General features: G+C 44.4%; 1 protein-coding gene across 2 annotated transcripts in view; it reads left to right on the top strand.

Annotated features, from left to right (window-relative positions):
• The window catches only part of slc2a2 (solute carrier family 2 member 2), a 67,095-nt gene extending 45,047 nt beyond the window's left edge, over positions 1-22,048 (top strand). Inside the window, exons 7-11 of one of the 2 annotated variants that reach the window (XM_072254875.1) lie at positions 3,000-3,187; positions 9,593-9,697; positions 13,367-13,468; positions 15,010-15,213; positions 19,797-22,048. In XM_072254875.1, coding sequence (XP_072110976.1) covers positions 3,000-3,187; positions 9,593-9,697; positions 13,367-13,468; positions 15,010-15,213; positions 19,797-19,997 — 800 coding nt within the window. In that variant the 3' untranslated portion in view covers positions 19,998-22,048. The remainder of the gene's footprint in view (positions 1-2,999; positions 3,188-9,592; positions 9,698-13,366; positions 13,469-15,009; positions 15,214-19,796) is intronic. The other variant, XM_072254876.1, reaches the window with a different exon arrangement.
• Positions 22,049-22,488: the final 440 nt, after the last annotated feature.

The raw sequence follows: 22,488 nt of genomic DNA, 5'->3' as shown, positions 1-22,488 counted from the left end.
TGCAGTCTTCTCGCCTCGATTTTAGTGGTGAGCATCAGTAGGTCGTTATAGACAGAGGTTGCTGAAGAGATAATGGACGCATTGGTCATGATTTTTCAAGAATCACTTGATTCTGGCATGGTCTCAGAGGACTGGAAAATTGCAAATGTCACTCCACTCTTTAAGAAGGGAGGAAGGCAAAAGAAAGGAAATTATAGGTCAGTTAGCCTAACCTCAGTGGCAGGGAAAGTGTTTGGAGTCTATTATTAAGGATGAAGTTTCCAGGTACTTGGAGACTAATGATAAAATAAGTCAAAGTCAGTACAGTTTCTCTGAAGAGAAATCTTGTCTGACAAACCTGTTAGAGTTCTTCAAGGAAGTAACAAGCAAGGTGGACAAAGGAGAGGCAGTGGATATCATTTACATGGATTTCCAGAAGGCATTTGATAAGGTAGCACACACGAGGCTGCTTAACAAGATAAGATCCTGTGGTGTTACAGGACAGATACTGGCATGGATAGGGGAATAGCTGACAGGCAGGAAGCAGCAAGGGGAAATAAAAGGGGCCTTTTCTGGTTGGCTGCCAGTGACTAGTGGTGATCCTCAGGGATCAGTATTGGGACCGCTACTTTTCACATTGTTTGTCAATGATTTAGATAATGGAATTGATGGCTTTGTGGCAAAGTTTGCAGATGATACAAAGATTGGTGGAGGGGTAGATAGTGCTGAGGAAGCAATGCGATTGCAGCTGGACATAGACAAATTGGAAGAATGGGCAAAAAAGTGGCAGATGGAATATAATGTTGGGGAATGTATGATGATGCATTTTGGTAAAAGGAACAATAGTGCAGACTATTATCTTAATGGGGAGAAGGTTCAAACATCAGAGATGCAAGGGGACTTAGGAGTCCTTGTGCAAAACTCCCAGAAGGTTAATGTACAGCTTGTGTCTGTGGTAAAGAAGGCAAATGCAATGTAGACATTCAAAGGGAATAGAATATAAAAAACAAGGAGATAATGCTGAGCCTTTATAAGACACTAGTCAGGCTGCATTTGGAGTATTGTCAACAGTTCTGGCCCCATATCTCAAAAAGGATGTGTTGTCATTGGAGAGTCCAGAGGAGGTTCATCAGGATGATGCTGGGAATGAATGAGTTATCATATAGGGAGCATTTGGAAGATTTGGGCCTGTGCTCACTGGAATTTAGAAGAATGTATGGGGATCTCAATGAAACCTACTGAATGTTGAATGGACTAAATGGGGTGGATGTGGAGAGGATGTTCCCTATGGTGTGGGTACCCAGAACTAGAGGGCACAGCCTCAAAATTGAGGGGTGACCCTTTAGTACAGAGGTAAGGAGAAATTTTTTTAGCCATTGAGTGGTAAATCTGTGGAATGCTCTACCACAGACTGTAGTGGAGGCCAAGTCGGAAGTTGATTGTTTCCTGATCAGTTGGGGCATTAAAGGATGTGATAAGGTAGGTGTATGGGGTTGAGTGGGATCCAGGATCAGACATGATGGAATGGTGGGGCAGTCTCAATGGGCTGAATGGCCTAATTCTCCTTCTATGTCTTATTAACATGGTCAAGAAGTTAAATTGTTCAGACTAAACATCAGAATGGGGAAGAAATGTGATCTAAGTGACTTTCAATGTGAAGTGATTGTTGGTGCTAGATGGGGTAGTTTGAGTATCTCAGATACCGCTGATCTCCTGGGATTTTAATGCACCACGTGCTCTAGAGGTTACAGATAATGGTGTGATAAACAAAAAAAAACATTCAGTGGGGGGCAGTTCTGTGGGTGGGAACGCCTTGATCAGAGGAGGATGGCCATACTGGTTCAAGCTGACAGGAAGACAGCTGTAACTTAAATAACCACGTGGTACAGCAGTGGTGTGCAGAAGAGCATCTCTGAATGCACAGCACATTGGACCTTGAAGTGTTTGGGCCACAGCAGCTTTTGTCCCAGCGGCTGTCGTCTGAGTGGACATCGTCAGAGTGGTGATCTTGAGGCCTTAGCTCTTCAAGGATTCTCTAAAGAGGGGGCTTCACTCAGAGAAAGTAAAGGAAAGAAAATCTCATTTTTTTTTTCAATCTGTTCTTTATATCTGCTCAGTTAGGACAGTAGATATGTCATGGAATGATCCTTACAGAATGTGGGAAGGCAGGGAGACCGCTAGTGTCCCTGACAACTACAACTTCAAGGAGTGCATCCAGTTGCAGCTTCGAACAAACCACGTTCAGGAGTTGGAGCTGGAACTGAATGAACTGGATGGCCTAATTCAGCTCCTTATGGTCTTATGGCTTTTCCCATGAAGCCAATGTCTAATCCAATTTACTACCTCATTCTGATTGATTTTCAACATGACCAATTTTGTCTCTTGCTAACGTTTTGTTCTTAAAATATCTGTATATGTTTTGTGTTTGAGAAGGATATTAAATCAGCCATGATGGAATGTCAGAACAGACTCGATGGGCTGAATGGCCTAATCCTGCTTCTATGTCTTATGATTTTATGGCATGGATTCTCCTTCAGCTTGCTCGATGAAGCAACAATATACCTTCTTTTAGAGTCAAATCAGGTTTAATATCACTGGCATATGTCATTAAATTTTTGGATTTGCCTTAATAAAATAAGTTTTCTTCTTAACCAGGTCCTCAATATCTCTCTCGAAGAAGGTTCCCGAAACCTGTTAGCCTTCATCTTAATTCTGACAAAAACATAAAAACTCTGTACTTTCAATCTTTCAAAATTTTGAGTTGCTGAGAGCAATTACAATATGCCTTCAAGAGAACGAATCTCAATAGAATTTATAAAAAAACTGTGCCTAAAGAAAGATTGACTAACAACTGATATGCAAAAGAAGACAAACTGATAAAAAATATTGAGAACACAAGTTGTAGAGTCCTTGAAAGTGAGTCTGTAGGTTGCGGAATCAGTTCAGTGTTGAGGCCAGTGAGGTTATCCACGCTGGTTCAGGAGCCTGATGGTTGAGATGTTGGTTTCACTACTTTGCAGGTCTGCGCAGGCTGCTGGGGACCTCTGACATCGACAAGCAAACTGCAGAGATGAAGAAGGAGAAGGAGGAGATCACGAAGGAGCCAAAGGTCTCCATTGCACAGTTATTCTGCTCCTCCAGTTACCGGCAGCCCATCACCGTGGCACTCATGCTGCACATCTCCCAGCAGTTCTCCGGTATCAATGCGGTGAGTGAGGTTGTCTCTGTAACCCCAGTGTTAATGCATCTGGGACTCCGAGTGTGCAGCCCTCTTTAGCTGATGTATCAGATGTTGGGCCCATCAGACATGGGAGCAGGATTAGGCCATTCAGTCTATCGAGTCTGCTCCGCCATTTGATCATGACTGATCCATTTCCCTCTCAACCCCGTTCTCCTGCCTTCATCCTGTAACCTTTCATGCCCTGACTAGTCAAAAACCTCCAGTCCTCCAGAACCATGCCAGAATCAAGTGATTCTTGAAAGATCATTACCAATGCATCCATTATCTCTTCAGCAACCTCTTTCAGGACTCTGGGATGTAGTCCATCCGGTCCAGGTGACTTATCCACCTTAAGACCTTTGAGTTTGCCTAGCAATTTTTCCTTTGTAATAGCAATGGCACTCACTCCTGCTCCCTGACACTCACGGATCTCTGGCATACAGTTAGTGTCTTCCACAGTAAAGACTGAAGCAAAGTACTTATTAAATTCATCTGCCATTTCTTTAGCCCTCATTACAACCACACGAGCATCATATCCAGTGGTCCAATATCAACTCTCCCCTCCCTTTTATTTTTTATGTAACTGAAAAAACCTTTAGTATCCTGCTTTATATTATTGGCTTGTTTGCTCTCATATTTCATCTTTGCCCTTCTTATAGCTTTTTTAGTTGCCTTTTGTTGGATTTTAAAAGCTTTCCAATCATCCAACTTTCCACTCACTTTTGCTACCTTATATGCCCTTTCCTTGGCTTTTATACGGTCCATCCCTCGTTAGCCACGGTTGCCTACCCCTGCCATTTGAGAACCTCTTTTTCTGTGGGACATGTCTATATTGGAGAGGGTTCAAAAGAAGGTCAGGGAAATGATTCCATGAATGAAAGTCTTATTACATGAGGGGCATTTGATGGCTCTGGGCCTGTACTCACTGGGATTTAGAAGAATGAGGGAGTTTCACATTGAAAACTATCGAATGTTGAAAGGCCTAGATAGAGTGGATGTGGAAAGGACATTTCCTATCGTGGGGGAGACTGGGACCAGGGGGCACAGCCTCAAAATAGAGGGATGACCATTTAGAATGGAGGTGAGGAGAAATTTCTTTAGAAAGAGGGTGGTGAATCTGTGGAATTTGTTGAAACAGGTGGCTGTAGAAGCCAGATTGTTTGGTATTTTTAAAGTGGAGGAAGATAGGTTCTTGATCAATCAGTGCATGAAATTTGTACCGCATCAGATCTGGAGTAACAATTATTTTGTTCTCCTTTATACTGGTGTATAGGAAATGATATTAAACAATCTTGAATCTTGCATTAATAGTTTAGAATTAGTTAAATGACTGACCAAAAATCTCATTCCAAGTTCCCTCAGAATCTGAAGTCTGTAAATCTTGTTCCCGGAGATTTTTAATTTTGTCTAAAGGAGTATTTCTCATGTCCAACAACCTACCATAAATATTGGATATTGAACCATTAAGAAAGGGTTTCAAATTAGAAATTACATCTAATAAGTCCTTATCGGGACTATTAGGAAATGTACATAATTGAGAACGCAGAAAGTCTCTAATTTGTAGATATCAGAAAAAGTGGGTTTTTGGTAAGCTATATTTAGCTGACAATTGCACAGATAGTAGAATAGTACAGCACAGCACAGTACAGGCCCTTCGGCCCACAATGTTGTGCCAACCCTCAAACCCTGCCTCCCATATAAGCCCCCACCTTAAATTCGTCAATATACCTGTCTAGTAGTCTCTTAAACTTCATGAGTGTATCTGCCTCCACCACTGACTCAGGCAGTGCATTCCACGCACCAACCACTCTCTGAGTAAAAAACCTTCCTCTAATATCCCCCTTGAACTTTCCACCCCTTACCTTAAAGCCATGTTCTCTTGTATTGAGCAGTGGTGCCCTGGGGAAGAGGCGCTGGCTATCCACTCTATCTATTCCTCTTATTATCTTGTACACCTCTATCATGTCTCCTCTCATCCTCCTTCTCTCCAAAGAGTAAAGCCCTAGCTCCCTTAATCTCTGATCATAATCCGTACTCTCTAAACCAGGCAGCATCCTGGTAAATCTCCTCTGTAGCCTTTCCAATGCTTCCACATCCTTCCTATAGTGAGGCGACCAGAACTGGACACAGTACTCCAAGTGTGGCCTAACCAGAGTTTTATAGAGCTGAATCATTACATCGCAACTCTTAAACTCTATCCCTCGACTTATGAAAGCTAACACCCCATAAGATTTCTTAACTGCCCTATCCACCTGTGAGGCAACTTTCAGGGATCTGTGGACATGTACCCCGAGATCCCTCTGCTCCTCCACACTACCAAGTATCCTGCCATTTACTTTGTACTCTGCCTTGGAGTTTGTCCTTCCAAACTGTACCACCTCACGCTTCTCTGGATTGAACTCCATCTGCCACTTCTCAGCCCTCTTCTGCATCCTATCAATGTCTCTCTGCAATCTTTGACAATCCTCTACACTATCTACAACACCAACCTTTGTGTCGTCTGCAAACTTGCCAATCCACCCTTCTACCCCCACATCCAGGTCGTTAATAAAAATCACGAAAAGTAGAGGTCCCAGAACAGATCCTTGTTGGACACCACTAGTCACAGTCCTCCAATCTGAATGTACTCCGTCCACCACCACCCTCTTGCCTTCTGCAGGCAAGCCAATTCTGAATCCACCTGGCAAAACTTCCCTGAATCCCATGCCTTCTGACTTTCTGAATAAGCCTACCGTGTAGAACCTTGTCAAATGTCTTACAAAAATCCATATAGATCACATCCACTGCACTACCCTCATCTATATGCCTGGTCACCTCCTCAAAGAACTCTATCAGGCTTGTTAGACACGATCTGCCCTTCACAAAGCCATGCTGACTGTCCCTGATCAGACCATGATTCTCTAAATGCCCATATATCTTATCTCTAAGAATCTTTTCCAACAGCTTTCCCACCATAGACGTAAGGCTCACTGGTGTATAATTACCCGGACTATCCCTACTACCTTTTTTGAACAAGGGGACAACATTCGCCTCCCTCCAGTCCTCTGGTACCATTCCCGTGGACAACAAGGAAATGAAAGGAGACTTCCTCGAACAAAGAAATCCTGGAAGCATTTAATACCCAATCTATTCCATTCTTTAAAAACTGGATCAGTCATAGAAGGTTTAAAAAAATAATTAGAAAAAATGAGACTTGAAAGAGAAAATCCCATTAAACCAAAATATTTTCGAAATTGTACCCAGATCCTCAAAGTATGTTTAACTACCAAATTATCAGTTAATTTACTAAAGGATAAAGAAAATGAGGATCGAAGAAGAGAAATGATAGAAAATTTATTAACAGAGTTAGCTTCTCAAGAAACCCATATCGGACAGTCCTCATGGTTAATATAATATGACCGAAACGTAAGATTTTGTATATTGCCTGCCCAATAATAAAACCTAAAATTTGGTAAAGCTAAACCTCCATTCTTTTTAGCTTTTTGAAGATGAACTTTATTTAGTTGAGAATGTTTATTTTTCCATATATAAGAAGATATAATAGAATCAAGAGAGTCAAAAAAGGAATTAAGAATAAAAACGGGTAAGGCCTGAAAAATGTATATAAATTTAGGTAAAATATTCATTTTAATAGAGTTAATTCGGCCAGTCAACGATAACGAAAGGGACCACCAGTTTGATAGTGCTGTTTTTACATAATTCAGAAGGGTAAGGAAATTTTCTTTAAGTAGGTGTTTATAATTCTTAGTAATTGTTATACCCAAACAGGTAAATTGATTTCTTACAATTTTAAAAGGAAGGTTAGTATTAATTGATAACAAATTATTCAAAGGAAAAAGTTTGCTCTTATGTAAATCCAGTTTGTATCCTGAAAACTGGCTAAAGCAAGAAAGTAGAGAAAGCACAGGAGGTAACAAACTCTTGACATTAGAAATAAAAAGCAATAGGTCATCAGCATAAAGAGAAACTTTATGGATCGTACCTCTCCTTAAAATACCAATAATATCATTAGATTCTCGAAAAGCAATGGCTAAGGGTTCTAAGGCCAGATCAAAGAGCAAAGGGCTCAAAGGGCAACCTTGTCTGGTTCCATGTTGAAGTTTAAAAGGTTTGGAATTCTGAAAATTAGTAAACCCGAGCAGAGGGAGATAAATAAAGTAATTTAATCCATTGAATAAAATCGGGCCCAAAATTAAATTTTTCTAAAGTTTTAAATAAATAATTCTATTCAACCTGATCGAAAGCCTTCAATGTCTAAAGATATCACACATTCTGATACCTCCTTAGAAGGAGAATAAATAACATTTAATAGATGACGAATATTAAAGTGGGGATATCGATTTTTAATAAATCCAGTCTGATCATCAGATCATCATTCTGAGGTAAATTGGAATGAAATTTTTTGAATTGGTTAACACTTTTTCGTTACGTGCCTGCCACTCCCTCCTACAATTTAAAGTGGTCCATAGGGCTCGTATGACTAGGGATAAGCTATCTCGTTTTTATTCCGATATATCTCCCTTTTGTGATAGATGTAACAATGGAGAAGCTTCATTAATTCACATGTTTTGGACATGTCCGAGACTTGAAAGATATTGGAAGGAAGTATTCCAAACTTTCTCGGTACATTTAAGGTAAATTTTAAGCCTAACCCTTTGACTACTATTAGGTATTATTGGAGGAAAAGATGTTATTTTGGAGACATCTGATGTGCACATTTTGGCATTTACTTCTCTTATAGCTAGGAGGGTGATCTTGTTTAAATGGAAGGATGTTGTTCCGCCTACTCACGCTCAATGGTTACGTGATGTTATGTCATGCTTAAATTTAGAGATCCGTTGTTCAATTTCTGAATCTAGCTAAGACTTTCAAACATTGTGGGGACCAGTTTTGAACTATTTTCAAAACCTTTGACTTGCTATTAAAGTACAGATGGTGGCTAATAACATATTTCACTTTCTGATAAGGATTTTTTTTTCTCCTTTTTTCTTTCTTTACCAAACAGCTTCGATCTTGGTAGTGGATTTAGATTTTTTTCTGTATGATAAAATTATTACATTTTAATATTATGATTTAATTTAATTTACATGAATATAGGGTAATATGATTGCAAGTGTGATTCTAATATAATGTATTTGGTATTATTTTATCTTTTTAAATTTATAATATATATCTTCTTGTACTCTGTATTCTTATATGTAGAAATTAATAAAAATATTGAAAGTAAAATGACTGACCAATAGTAAGTGTCACGCCATTTACATCCTTATCCGGGCTTGGCATGACAAATGGCTCCTGTCCCCAGCTGTGCAAAGGGAAGTTATGCTCTTCCTAGTCTTCACATACCTGGGCTGACCGCAAACTATATGTCAACTATCTTGCTCCTTCAACCATCCATCACGGGTAAAGCCCTCCCCACCACTGGGCACCTCTACACGAAGCACTGTCACAGAAAAGCAGCAACCATCACCAAGGACCTCCACCACCCAGGACATGCTCTCTTCTCGCTGCTGCCATCAGGATGGAGGTACAGGAGCCTCAGGTCCCACACCACCAGGTTCAGGAACAGTCATTACCCCTCAACCATCAGGTCCCACACCACCAGGTTCAGAAACAGTTATTACCCCTCAATCACCAGGTCCCACACCACCAGGTTCAGGAACAGTTATTACCTCTCAACCATCAGGTCCCACACCACCAGGTTCAGGAACAGTTATTACCCTACAACCATCAGGTCCCACACCACCAGGTTCAGGAACAGTTATTACCCCTCAACCATCAGGTCCCACACCACCAGGTTCAGGAACAGTTATTACCTCTCAACCATCAGGTCCCACACCACCAGGTTCAGGGACAGTTATTAGCCTTCAACTCCCGAACCAGAGACCAGAGGGGATAACTTCACTGACCTCAACTCTGAACTGATTCCATAACTTATGGATTCACTTTCAAGGACTCTACAACTCATGTTCTCAACATTATTTATTATTTATTTATTAGTATTTTTGTGTTTTTTTTGTATTGCACAAGTTGTTGTCTTTTGCACATTGGTTGCTTCCCTTCCTGTTGGACGAGGTCTTTCATTAATTTTGTTATGCTTCTTTGTATCTACTGAGGATGACCACAGGCCAATGAAACTCCAGGCAGTAATTTGATAATGTTTACTTTGAACTTCAAATCTTTGAAACTTTGATGGACTGAATGGCCTCTCCTCTGCCAAGTCATTCTGTCGGGCTTCTGAGAAACGATCCTTGGACCGCTGTTCCGTACTACGGATCTGCCCCTGTCTCATGAGGCCCCTGTTAGATGGATAACCCTTTGCACATTTACAGACTGCTATGGCACCCGGTTTCTCTTCCACTCTGTAAGTGTTCGTTGTTCTTTACCATGCAGATTTTTTACTACTCAACGGCCATCTTCCGCCAGGCCGGCCTCTCTCAGCCAACGTACGCCACGATTGGGGTGGGGGTCGTCAACACAGTTTTCACCGTGATCTCGGTGAGTAACCAGGAGTGAGAATTTTGTGGGATATGGCTATTAGGTTAATGGGACATAACCGCTGAATTAGGCCATTCGGCCCATCAAGTCTGCTCCACCTTTCCGTCATGGCTGATTTATTATCCCCCTCAACAACATTAAAACCATAAGACCAATCTACTCTGCCATTCAATCACGGGCTGATCCAATTCTTCCAGTCATCCCCACTCCCCTGCCTTCTCCCCATACCCTTTGATGCCCTGGCTAATTAAGAACCTGTCTATCTCTGTCTTAAATGCACCCACTGACTTGGCCTCTACAGCTGCTCGTGGCAACAAATTCCACAGATTTACCACCCTCTGTCTAAAGTAATTTCTCTGCATCGGTATTCTAAATGCAGATCCTTCAAACCTGAAGTGGTACCCTCTTGTCCTAGATTCCCCTATCATGGGAAATAACTTTGCCATATCTAATCTGTTCAGGCCTTTTACCATTCAGTATGTTTCTATGAGATCCCCCCCTCATTCTCCTGAACTCCAGGGAATACAGCTCAAGAGCTGCCAGACGTTCCTCATAAAGTAACATTCCTGGAATCATTCTTGTGAATCTTCTCTGAACCCTCTCCAAAGTCCGTATATCCTTTCTAAAATAAGGAGCCCAAAACTGCACACAGTACTCCAAGTGAGGTCTCACCAGTGCCTTATAGAGCCTCAACATCACATCCCTGCTCTTATATTCTATACCTCTAGAAATGAATGCCAACATTACATTCGCCTTCTTCACCACCAACTCATCCTGGAGGTTAACCTTAAGGGTATCCTACACAAGGAACCCCAAGCCCCTTTGCATCTCTGCATTTGAATTCTCTCCCCATCTAAATAATAGTCTGCCCGTTTATTTCTTCCACCAAAGTGCATGACCATACACTTTCCAACATTGCATTTCATTTGCCATTTCTTTGCCCATTCCCCTAAACTGTCTATTCTCTCTGCAGGCTCTCTGTTTCCTCAAAACTACCAGCTCCCCCACCTATCTTTGTATCATCAGCAAATTTAGCCACAAATCCATTAATCCCATAGTCCAAATTATTAATATACATCGTAAAAAGCAGCGGTCCCAACACCGACCCCTGTGGAAATCCACTGGTAAACAGCAGCCAGCCAGAATAGGATCCCTTTATTCCTACTCTCTGTTTTCTGCTGATCAGCCAATGCTCCACCCATGCTAGTAACTCCCCTATAATTCCATGGGCTCTTATCTTGCTAAGCAGCCTCATGTGCGGCAAACACGAGGAAATCTGCAGATACTGGAATTTCAAGCAAAACACATGAAAGTTGCTGGTGAACGCAGCAGACCAGGCAGCATCTCTAGGAAGAGGTACAGTCGACGTTTCGGGCTGATGTTTCAGTCCTGACGAAGGGTCTCGGCCCAAAACGTCGACTGTGCCTCTTCCTGGAGATATTGCCTGGCCTGCTGCGTTCACCAGCAACTTTTATGTGTTTTGCTCATGTACGGCACCTTGTCAAAGGCCTGAAAATCCAAGTACTCCACATCTACTGCATTTCCTTTGTCTACCCTGCTTTTAATTTCCTCAAAAAATTGCAGTAGGTTAGTCAGGCAGGATTTTCCTTTCAGGAAACCATGCTGGCTTTGGCATATCTTAAGTAGTGGAGCCACATTCTTCTGCCTTCTCCCCGTAACCTATGATCCGCTGACTAATCAACCTCCACTTTAAATATACACAATGACTTCGCCTCCACAACGTTCGGTCATAATGAATTTCACAGATTCACAGCAGCATCTGAGGTACTCAGACCACCCTGTCTGGTACCAACAATCATTCCACAGTCAGAGTCGCTTAGATCACATTTCTTCCCTATTCTTTGGTCTGAACAACAGAGCCTCTTGACCATGTCTGCATGCTTTTTGGCATTGAGTTGCTGCCACATTGGCTGATTAGATATTAGCATTAACAAGGGTTGTACAGGTGTACCTAATAAAGTGGCCACTGAATGTGTATCTATTTCCTATTGTAACTTACAGTATTTTATGCCTTTCACTATATCACTGCTGCAAAACAACAAATTTCAGAATCAGAGACCGGTTCAATATCATTGACATATGTTGTGAAATTTGTTGTTTTGTGGCAGCAGTACACTGCAATTCATAATAGTAAAAAAAAACTATAAATTACAATAAGAAATATATATAAAAGTTAGATTCAGCGAGGAATGCAAAAAGTGTGAAGGAGTGTTTTTGGGTTCATTGTCCATTCAGAAATCTAAAGGCAGAGGGGAAGAAGTTGTTCTGAATCTGAGTGGATACCAGTGGATGTGGTATATTTGGATTTTCAGAAGGGTTTTGACAAGGTCCCACACAGGAGATTAGTGTGCAAACTTAAAGCACACGGTATTGGGGGTAAGGTATTGGTGTGGGTGGAGAGTTGGTTAGCAGACAGGAAGCAAAGAGTGGGAATAAACGGGACCTTTTCAGAATGGCAGGCGGTGACTAGTGGGGTACCGCAAGGCTCAGTGCTGGGACCCCAGTTGTTTACAATATATATTAATGACTTGGATGAGGGAATTAAATGCAGCATCTCCAAGTTTGCGGATGACACGAAGCTGGGTGGCAGTGTTAGCTGTGAGGAGGATGCTAAGAGGATGCAGGGTGACTTGGATAGGGTGGGTGAGTGGGCAAATTCATGGCAGATGCAAATTAATGTGGATAAATGTGAAGTTATCCACTTTGGTGGCAAAAATAGGAAAACAGATTATTATCTGAATGGTGGCCGATTAGGAAAAGGGGAGGTGCAACGAGACCTGGGTGTCATTATACACCAGTCATTGAAAGTGGGCATGCAGGTACAGCAGGCGGTGAAAAAGGCGAATGGTATGCTGGCATTTATAGCAAGAGGATTCGAGTACAGGAGCAGGGAGGTACTACTGCAGTTGTACAAGGCCTTGGTGAGACCACACCTGGAGTATTGTGTGCAGTTTTGGTCCCCTAATCTGAGGAAAGACATCCTTGCCATAGAGGGAGTACAAAGAAGGTTCACCAGATTGATTCCTGGGATGGCAGGACTTTCATATGAAGAAAGACTGGATGAACTGGGCTTGTACTTGTTGGAATTTAGAAGATTGAGGGGGGATCTGATTGAAACGTATAAGATCCTAAAGGGATTGGACAGGCTAGATGCAGGAAGATTGTTCACGATGTTGGGGAAGTCCAGAACGAGGGGCCACAGTTTGAGGATAGAGGGGAAGCCTTTTAGGACCGAGATTAGGAAAAACTTCTTCACACAGAGAGTGGTGAATCTGTGGAATTCTCTGCCACAGGAAACAGTTGAGGCCAGTTCATTGGCTATATTTAAGAGGGAGTTAGATATGGCCCTTGTGGCTACGGGGGTCAGGGGGTATGGAGGGAAGGCTGGGGCGGGGTTCTGAGTTGGATGATCAGCCATGATCATAATAAATGGCGGTGCAGGCTCGAAGGGCTGAATGGCCTACTCCTGCACCTATTTTCTATGTTTCTATGTTTCTATGAATCCTTCAGGCTTCTATCTTCACCTTCCCAGTGGTGCAGGGGGCACTGAGCATGGGCGATCATCGCTGTGGTAACCTGTGAAAGAATAGATCAAGGGAAAGGCGAGTGCCTCCAGCTGCTTGAAGTGACGTGTGCGTCTCTCTCTAGGTCTTCGTAGTGGAGCGCGCTGGCCGCAGGAGCCTCTTCATAGTGGGCCTGGCCGGGATGTGTAGCTGCGCCATTCTCCTGACATTCGGCCTGGCTCTGCAGGTGAGCGACCAGTTGGTGCTAAAAACTCGGACCCCAGGAGTGTGAGGCCCTGCTCTCTTCCTGCTGCTTCCCTCGGGAAGGAGGCACAGGCGCCTTGGGTCCCACACCACCAGGTTCCGGAATCATTATTACCCCTCAGCCATCTCTGGCTTTTGAACCAGAACGAATAACTTCACTCACCTCAACACTCACCTGAATGCTCAACCTTTGGACTCACTTCCAAGGACTCTCCAACTCATCTTCTCAAAATTATTCTTTTTTTTGGTATTTGCACAGTTTGTCATCTTTTGCACATTGGTTGTTTGTCCATCTTTGTGTGTAGATTCGATTGTGTTTCTCTGGATTTATTGAGTATGTTCACAGGAAAATGAATGTCAGGGTTGTATAATGGTGACATTTATGTACTTTGATAATAAATTTACTTTGAACCTTGAACTTTGAAGCCAACTCAGCACCGTGGTAGCAAATGTCAAAGTCTCAGTGGAGTTCAGACAGAATCGGGTTTAGTATGACTAACAAATCATGAGGGAGCAGAGGAGATTTACCAGGATGCTACCCGGATTAGAGAGCAAGTTTTAGGAGGATAGGCTGGGCAAACCAGGGCTTCTTCCTTTGCAGCAAAGGAGGATGAGAGCTGACTTACTAGAGGTGTACAAGATGCTAAGACGCGTAGATCGAGTGTGCAGCCAGAGACGTTTTCCTTGGGTGGAACCGCCTAATAGTCATAGTCATAGTCATACTTTATTGATCCTGGGGGAAATTGGTTTTTGTTACAGTTGCACCATAAATAATAAATAGTAATAACACCATAAATAGTTAAATAGTAATATGTAAATTATGCCAGCAAATTATGAAATAAGTCCAGGACCAGCCTATTGGCTCAGGGTGTCTGACCCTCCAAGGGAGGAGTTGTAAAGTTTGATGGCCACAGGCAGGAATGACTTCCTATGACGCTCTGTGTTGCATCTTGGTGGAATGAGTCTCTGGCTGAATGTACTCCTGTGCCCAACCAGTACATTATGTAGTGGATGGGAGACATTGTCCAAGATGGCATGCAACTTGGACAGCGTCCTCTTTTCAGACACTAATATGAGGGGAGATAATTTTAAGGTGATTGGAGGAAAGTACAGGGGGTTTTCAGAGGTAGATTTTTTTTACACAGAGAATGGTGGGTGTATGGAATGGGGATGCTGGCAGAGGTAGGTAGATTGGGGACATTTAAGAGAGTCTTAAATAGGCACATGGATGATAGAAAAATGGAGGGTTATGTGGGAGAGAAGGGTTAGATTGATCTTAGAGTAGTTTAAGAAGTCAACACAACGTTGTGGGATGGAAGGCCTGTACTGTGCTGAGTAGTTCTAACTTCATAGTTGCAGATGGGAAGCGATCGTCCCCATCTCCTCCAGTGTGAGTCCGTGTCTCTGCTCTCTTCCGACAAGGGTAAAGACCCAGTGGTTCTCAGCGGGTAGATTGTTTTCCTTTAACTCCTGGTGTCTCTGAGCCCTTCGTGACTATCTCCCCCTCCTCTCTCCCTCCCTCAGCACACGTACTCCTGGATGAGCTACGTCAGCATGGTGGCCATCTTCATCTACGTGGCCTTCTTCGAGCTCGGGCCAGGCCCCATTGCCTGGTTCATTGCGGCCGAGCTGTTCAGCCAGGGGCCCCGGCCAGCGGCGGTCACCATCGCCGGCTTCTGCAATTGGACCTGCAACTTCCTGGTGGGCATGTGCTTCCCCTACATCGCGGTAAGTCTCCGTCGATCTGTAGCTCACAGCCACACCTGACCTGTGTTCAAGCCCATTCCTGCCCAGACGGCCCTCCCCAGCACAACGAGGACCAACCGAAAGGCAAAGCGGCTCAACTTGAAGGAGGTTGGAGGAAAGGATGGGGGGATGTCAGAGGAAAATATTTTACATAGAGTGGGGGCTGTATGGAATGCACTGCCAGGGCTGGTGGTAGAGGCAGACCCACTAGGGACTTTTAAAAACTCTTCGACACATGGATGATAGAAAATGGCGGGCTATGCAGGAGGGAAGAGTTTGATTGATCTTAGAGTACGTATTAAGGTCAGTAAAACATCATCAGACCAAAGGCAGAGTGATTCTACATGATGGAATGGCGGAGCAGACTCGATGGGCTGAATGGCCTAATTCTGCTACTATGTTTTATGATCTTATGCTTTAAGGCCTGTACCGTGTTTTAATGTTCTATGTTCTAATGGAGCTCAGAAAAATAGAGGGCTATGGGTAACCCTAAGTAATTTCTCAGGTAAGGACATGTTTGGCACAGCTTTGTGGGCCGAAGGGCCTGTATTGTGCTGTAGGTTTTCTAGATTTCTGTGTATAGTTAATGAAGGTTGTCACAGCCGGGGAGTGGGGGGTGGTAGTGGGGATAAGATCCCACTACCTATTAAATGCTCCCAATGCATTCATCTCAAATAACCTCCGACACCCAAGTCCAGCTCCCGGCTTTCATGTTAGGCTTAGCTACTAAGCCCGGCGGAATGGTTTCTACCAACAGGAGGAGGGGTAAAGGCAGGTTACTGACACCTGAAGAACAGTCGCTTTGGGCAGATGAGGTTTGTCAGCCATGGTTGGCAGCTCATCTAGGAGAAGGAAAACTGTGATCTCAAACCTCGGCTATACACACCTTTGGGAGTAAACCCTGAGGAAAATTCCGGAAATGGTGTCATGAAGGCAGTCCCAGGTTGAGGCCAACACTGACTGGCATCCCTTGCAAAGCTGCTGGTGCCAAACAATATTGGTCCCTGCCGTTGCTTTGAATTGATCAGTCGAGTGGAGAGGGGCAGCCTGCTACAACTTGCTCTCCACATCGTACTGCCCTGGCTTGTGGTTTGTAAATAGCCAGGATGCGACTCCATGGTCGATCCCGACGGATGGAGGGCCTCTCTCTATAGCTACGCTCCCAAAATCCATCAGACCCAGGACTCTCCTGGGGTTGGACATAAAACGCAGAACATAGGCGTACATTACGCAGCAGGACAGTGTAGCGTGCACTACAGCTAAAACCCCCACTGTCTGTACGAGCTTGTACGTTCTCTGTGTGACTGCGTGGGTTTCCTCCTACACTCCAAGTATGAACAGGTTCAGTTTAGTAGGTTGTGGGCAGGCCATGTTGTCACCGACAGCATCGGGACACTTGTGGGCTGCCCCCAGCACATCCTCAGACTCTATTGGTTGTTGGCGCAAACGACAATTTCACTGTATGTTTCGATGTTTCAATGTACACGTGACTAATAAAGCCAGTCTCTCTGTTTGTTCTCTACAACAGAGAAGCAGGAACAGGCCCCGAGCTCCTGAACTAAATAAGTTAGTGACATGTAATTAAACCAATCCTTTCTTCCTGAACGTGATCCATACCCCCATCCCTTTTCTGCTTAAAAACTTCTTAAGTGGCTCGATGATATCTGCCTGGCAGTGCGTTCAGGCACCCACATTAAATATACCCAGGGTCATCTTTGGCAAAGAACTCCACAGACCCACCATCCTCTGGCTGCAGGAGTTCCTCCTCACCTCTGCCCCAAAGGGCTGTCCGAGCATTCTGAGGTTGTGTCCACCACTATAGCAAACACTCTCTCCACATCCATTCTACCTAGGCCTTTCAATATTCAGTAGGCTTCAATGAGATTTCCTTCGCCCATTCTTCTAAACTCCAGAGAGTACATGCCCAGAGTCATCAAACACTCCTTATGCAGTACATTAAACCTGTCAATCTTGGAATCATTGCCATGAGTGTCCTCTGGACCTCCTCCATCGCTAGCGTATCCTTCCTTAGATAAGGGGTTGAAATTCACGCAGCATCCTGGTAAATCTCTTCCTCACCCTCCCCAAATCCCCAACATCCTTTCTATAATGGGACGACCAGAACTGTAAGCAATACTCCAGATGTGGTCTAACTGGAGTTTTATTAGGTTACAACACAACTTCCTGACTTTTGAACTCAGTGCCTCGACTAATAAAGGAAAGTATGTCATTTGCTTCTGATGTTTTTAATCCAAGGTTCTATCAGAAGTCTAGAAAGAGGCACAAATGTTGTTACTTCATGATTATTTTATTGAATTAATAGAACAAAAGAGTTGAACAGAGTGATAGAGGACTACTAAGCAAAGAGAGAGACAAAGGAACTAAGATGGCATGTAGTATAGAACAGATATTTTTATACCCACAGATAAGGTAAGGTTCCATTCGAATTTATAGATAGGAGTTAACCAATTGGAAAGTCATTATTCAAATAATGCTGTACAAAGAAGCTTCCAGAGCATTCCAGAATTATACTTTGTATAACAACTATGAAGCTATTAACCAATTTCCCCTGGGATCAATAAAGTATGACTATCACTATGACTATAAGCTCTCCATTGGTCAAGTCAACCACAGATATTGTGTACTTGCTGTGATACGCAAGCCAGGGCAGTACAATATGGAGAGGAAGCTGTTGCCCATGCAGCAAGCTCCCCCTCTCCACACACCTAATGAACCCAAAGGAACGGCAGAGACCCATACAGTTTGGTACCAGCAGCATCACAGGAGTTGTTAGTCAGTGTTGAACTCAACGTAAGACTGCCTTAGGGACTCCAGATTGTTCCTCGTTTACTCTCTAAGCCTCCTTCATGAGTGGGTGTAGCCTCAAGGAAGTGGACGTTTGAGATCAGAGTTCTTCTTCTCCCAGATGATCTGCCAACTGTGGCTGGCTTTAAGGCACCTTTGCCCCTTCTCCTGTCAGTAGAAACAGTTCCACCAGGCTTAGTAGCTAAGCCAGACGTGAAGGCCAGGAGCTGGACTTGAGGGTCAGAGGGTATTAGAGGTGTGTGCCATTGGGAGCATTTAATATGAAGTGAGAGCTTGTCCCCACTACCATCCCCAGCTATAACAACCTGAAGGAACTGTCAAGAGGCACATTAAACTTGCATATACATATCGTAGCCACTAGGAAACAGTTACTTGTATATAAGTGATTATATAAAATGCAAACAGATATTTAATTTTGAAACTGCAGTGAGAGCATCAATCAAACAGTCTAACCTAGAATTAAACAGTCTGATCTACTCACTGATTGAGTAGCCAGTGTCCAGGAGCTACGGACTGCAGTATCTCTCTGTACCACCACACTACTCAATGTTATTTCTGTTCACATCCCAACACAATATTATAATACACTTCCAAACGAACCAGTGAAATTTAAAGTGATTGTGGGAGCTAGTGCCGGTGTTTCACGAGAGGGTGGGAATAGCTGGGGTTAAAGAAAGTTGGACCTTGGAATAAGGAAATCATATCCCAGGCACAAAATACAGAGAATATTGAATCATTAGCAGAATCCAAAACCCTGGGGAGAGAACAGAGCATTGGGATTACAGTAGGGAGTGATACCGAGTGGGCTGTGGGGAGACAGTGGGGAGTGGGATTAGTTTGGGACTGATACAGGACTGTGGGGAGAGCGTGGGAATGTGGGATTAGTGCGAGACTGATACAGGACTGTGGGGAAGGAGTGGGTCAGTGGGATTAGTGGGATTAGTGTGAGACTGATACAGGGCTGTGGGGAGAGAGTGGGTCAGTGGAATTAGTTTTTGGGGACTGATACAGGACCGTGGGGAGAGAGTGGGAATGTGGGATTAGTGTGAGACTGATACAGGACTGTGGGGAGAGAGTGGGACAGTGGGATTAGTTTGGGGACTGATACAGGACCGTGGGGAGAGAATGGGACAGTGGGATTAGTTTGGGGACTGATACAGGACTGTGGGGAGAGAGTGTGACAGTGGGATTAGTTTGGGGACTGATACAGGACTGTGGGGAGGGAGTGGGACAGTGGGATTAGTTTGGGACTGATACAGGACTGTGGGGAGAGAGTGGGACAGTGGGATTAGTTTGGGACTGATACAGGACTGTGGGGAGAGAGTGGGACAGTGGGATTAGTTTGGGGACTGATACAGGACTGTGGGGAGAGAGTGTGACAGTGGGATTAGTTTGGGGACTGATACAGGACTGTGGGGAGGGAGTGGGACAGTGGGATTAGTTTGGGACTGATACAGGACTGTGGGGAGAGAGTGGGACAGTGGGATTAGTTTGGGACTGATACAGGACTGTGGGGAGGGAGTAGATCAGTGGGATTAAGAATGCTACAAGCCAAAGGGAAGAGAGCAGGGGAGTGGGATTAAGATGAACTACCAGAACTGGCCTGACAGTGAACAAGATTATATTGTTGAACCCCCAAAGCGTTTGATTTAAAAGATGGACCGGGATTCGGCTTCAGGCTGCTTGTACCAACGAATTTACCAGGTATGTTGACACTCTCTGCTTTCGTTTACATTCAGGAGCTGTGTGGCCCGTACGTATTTGTCATTTTCGCCTGCCTTCTCGTTGGCTTCACCTTGTTCACCTACTTCAGGGTGCCTGAGACAAAAGGCAAGACGTTCGAGCAGATCGCACAAGGTTTCCGGCGCAAGAAGTCCTCGTCACGCCAGCTGAAAGCCTCCGCTACTGAACTGGAATATCTGGGCAGCACAGATGCCTAGCAGAGAGGAGGAGCCTCGGGCCTTGTTCTCGAGCACGGTGCGGCCTGGAGCAGAGCCGTGCAGAGGGAGACTTGGCAGAGGTCACGTTGCTCTCAAGCTACTGTTTACAAAATTCTCTTGCCCCTGTGGACAACCAGAGCTGCCTGCTTGCCTGCTTGAAGAAGTACCTGACTGAAGACACTGGGGCAAGAAGGCATTCCATTTTGCCAGCGACCTCAGTCATCAAGATGGAGCCTGGTTTGTCCAGGAATTCAAATGTTACCTCGGGGACAGTCCTGATGAAGGGTCTTGACCCGAAACATTACCTCTTCATTCCCTTTCACAGACACTGCCTGATCTGCTGAGTTCTGCGAGCATTTTGTCTGTATTGCTCCAGATATCCAGCATCGGCAGAATCTCTTGTGTTCAGGAGAAGTCCTGTCATTTCTTGGCTAGGCTCAGTTTACGATGTCTTTGGAGAGAAGGTATGACAGACAGCTCAATCATCTTTCTCAGGGCTTTAAGGACTCTGTGTGTTCCACTGTGGACAGTGCTCATATTGGCCCAGTGAAAACCGCTCATGCTCCTTCTGAACGAGAGCTCAGTGTTGTCTCCATTGGCCTTGTGGCAAATTCAGATTCACACTCACTTATTTATCACGTCTGCAGTGAAACGCTTCATTCTCATTACCAACCAACACAGCCCAAAGACGTGCCGGGGGCAGCCCACAATGTCACTTGGACCGTTTACAATGTCCTTGGACCTGTCTCAGATAGGCAGAAAGATACAAACTCCAATGATCTGATTAGAACGGCAAAACGTTTTTTATTAGGACAAAACATAGCAGCCATTAAAGTACTTATCTGAGTGTGTATAGACCCACCCCCACCTCCCGATCTGCTGATTTGTGGGGCCGTTCATGACCAGCCCGTTAGTGAGGACTCGAGGAACTGCCCCAATCCCCCTTGAATGCTCTGTTTTATACCCTCTCCACTGATATGAAATGCTGCTGTGAATGGCCCATTACTAACACCATCTCAAACCACCGAATTAGAACCAATCACAACTAGTCACCTCTCTTCACCAGTCCTACTCCTGTGTTCCACTAACTTCCACCCTCCCTCAGTTCTTCCCTTACTCAGTTGAGCCCTTCACTCACAGTAACGTGGTGGTGAGCACGATACAGTAAAAGCTGAGGGTTTTCCAGAGGTCACAGTTCTATTCCAGTGTCCTCGGTAAGGAGTCTCTGTACGTCCTCCCCGTGAAGTTCTGTACGTGGGTTTCCTCCGGGTGCTCCTGTTTCCTCCCACAGTCCAAAGTTGTACTGATTAGTAGGTGTTTGTACAGTGTCCTGTGATGAGGCTAGAGTTAAATTGTGGGTTGCTGGGCGAATAGCTCAAAGGGCTGATTCTGTGCTATATCTCACTAACTTTTACTAACTTTTAAAAGAATGTTATTCTGCTAGTCCCATTGCTCTGCACCCAGACCATAGCCCTCCTTACACTTCCCATCCATGCACCTATCCAAGCTTCTCTTAAATATTGAAATCGAACCCACATCCACGGCTGGCAGCTGGTTCCACACCCTCACCACCCTCATGTTCTCCTTAAATATTACACCTTTCACCCTTAACCCATGACCTCTGGTTCTCGTTCCTCTCATCCTCTGTGGAAAACGTCTGCAAGCGTTTACCCTTCCTATGCCCCTTTTGTTGGGAATATGGACACTAAGCCACACGTGAAGGCCAGGAGCTGGACTTGGTTATCAGAGGCTATTTGAAATGCACGTCATTGGGAACATTTAATAGGTAGCGGGAGCTTATCACCACGACCTCTACCCAGCTATAACAACCTTGTGGAACGTGGAGTGTGCTGTTCATCCTGTACCCGCCAGAAACTGCGCTTCCAACCAGCAGGGGTTTATGGTGGTCACGAAAGCTTAAACTATTCTCCTTAATCATACTGATAATTGCTTGTATGAAAAAAAAATCAAAGGGAGGTTTCCATCGAGGCCAGCATTCTCGGTCCAACAGTATTATTTTATGGTCTCCCATCCCATTATCACACCCGCACCTGGTGTCGGTGGTGGGGGGTGAATTTGGTAGGTGGGGTTGGAGGAAGGAGGGGGCTGGGGAAGGAGTGATTTCCTTTCCCTGCGATCCCTCAGTCAGGTGGTTCACTCATGCTTGTATGGCGGACGGGGGCACCACACTAGCGTAGCAGTTTGTGCAGCACCATTACAGCTCGGTATTCAGAATTCAGTCGTGGCATCCCCTGTGAGGAGGTTTTACGTCCTCCCCACGGAACCGCGTGGGTTTCCTCCGAGTGCTCTGGTTTCCTCCCACAGTCCAAAGGTGGGCCGGTTAGGAGGTGAATTGGTCATTGTAAATTGGGTAGGATTGCTGGATGGCACAGCTCAGGAGGCTAGAAAGGGCCTCTTTCACACTGTGTTTCTAAATAAAAACAAACTGAATGAAAACATCAGGGTAGGTGCGAGGGACAACACGGGAGCA

Source organism: Mobula birostris, chromosome 4, assembly GCF_030028105.1.
Source record: "Mobula birostris isolate sMobBir1 chromosome 4, sMobBir1.hap1, whole genome shotgun sequence".
Lineage (NCBI taxonomy): Eukaryota > Metazoa > Chordata > Chondrichthyes > Myliobatiformes > Myliobatidae > Mobula > Mobula birostris.
This window is presented reverse-complemented; position numbering and strand designations above follow the sequence as displayed.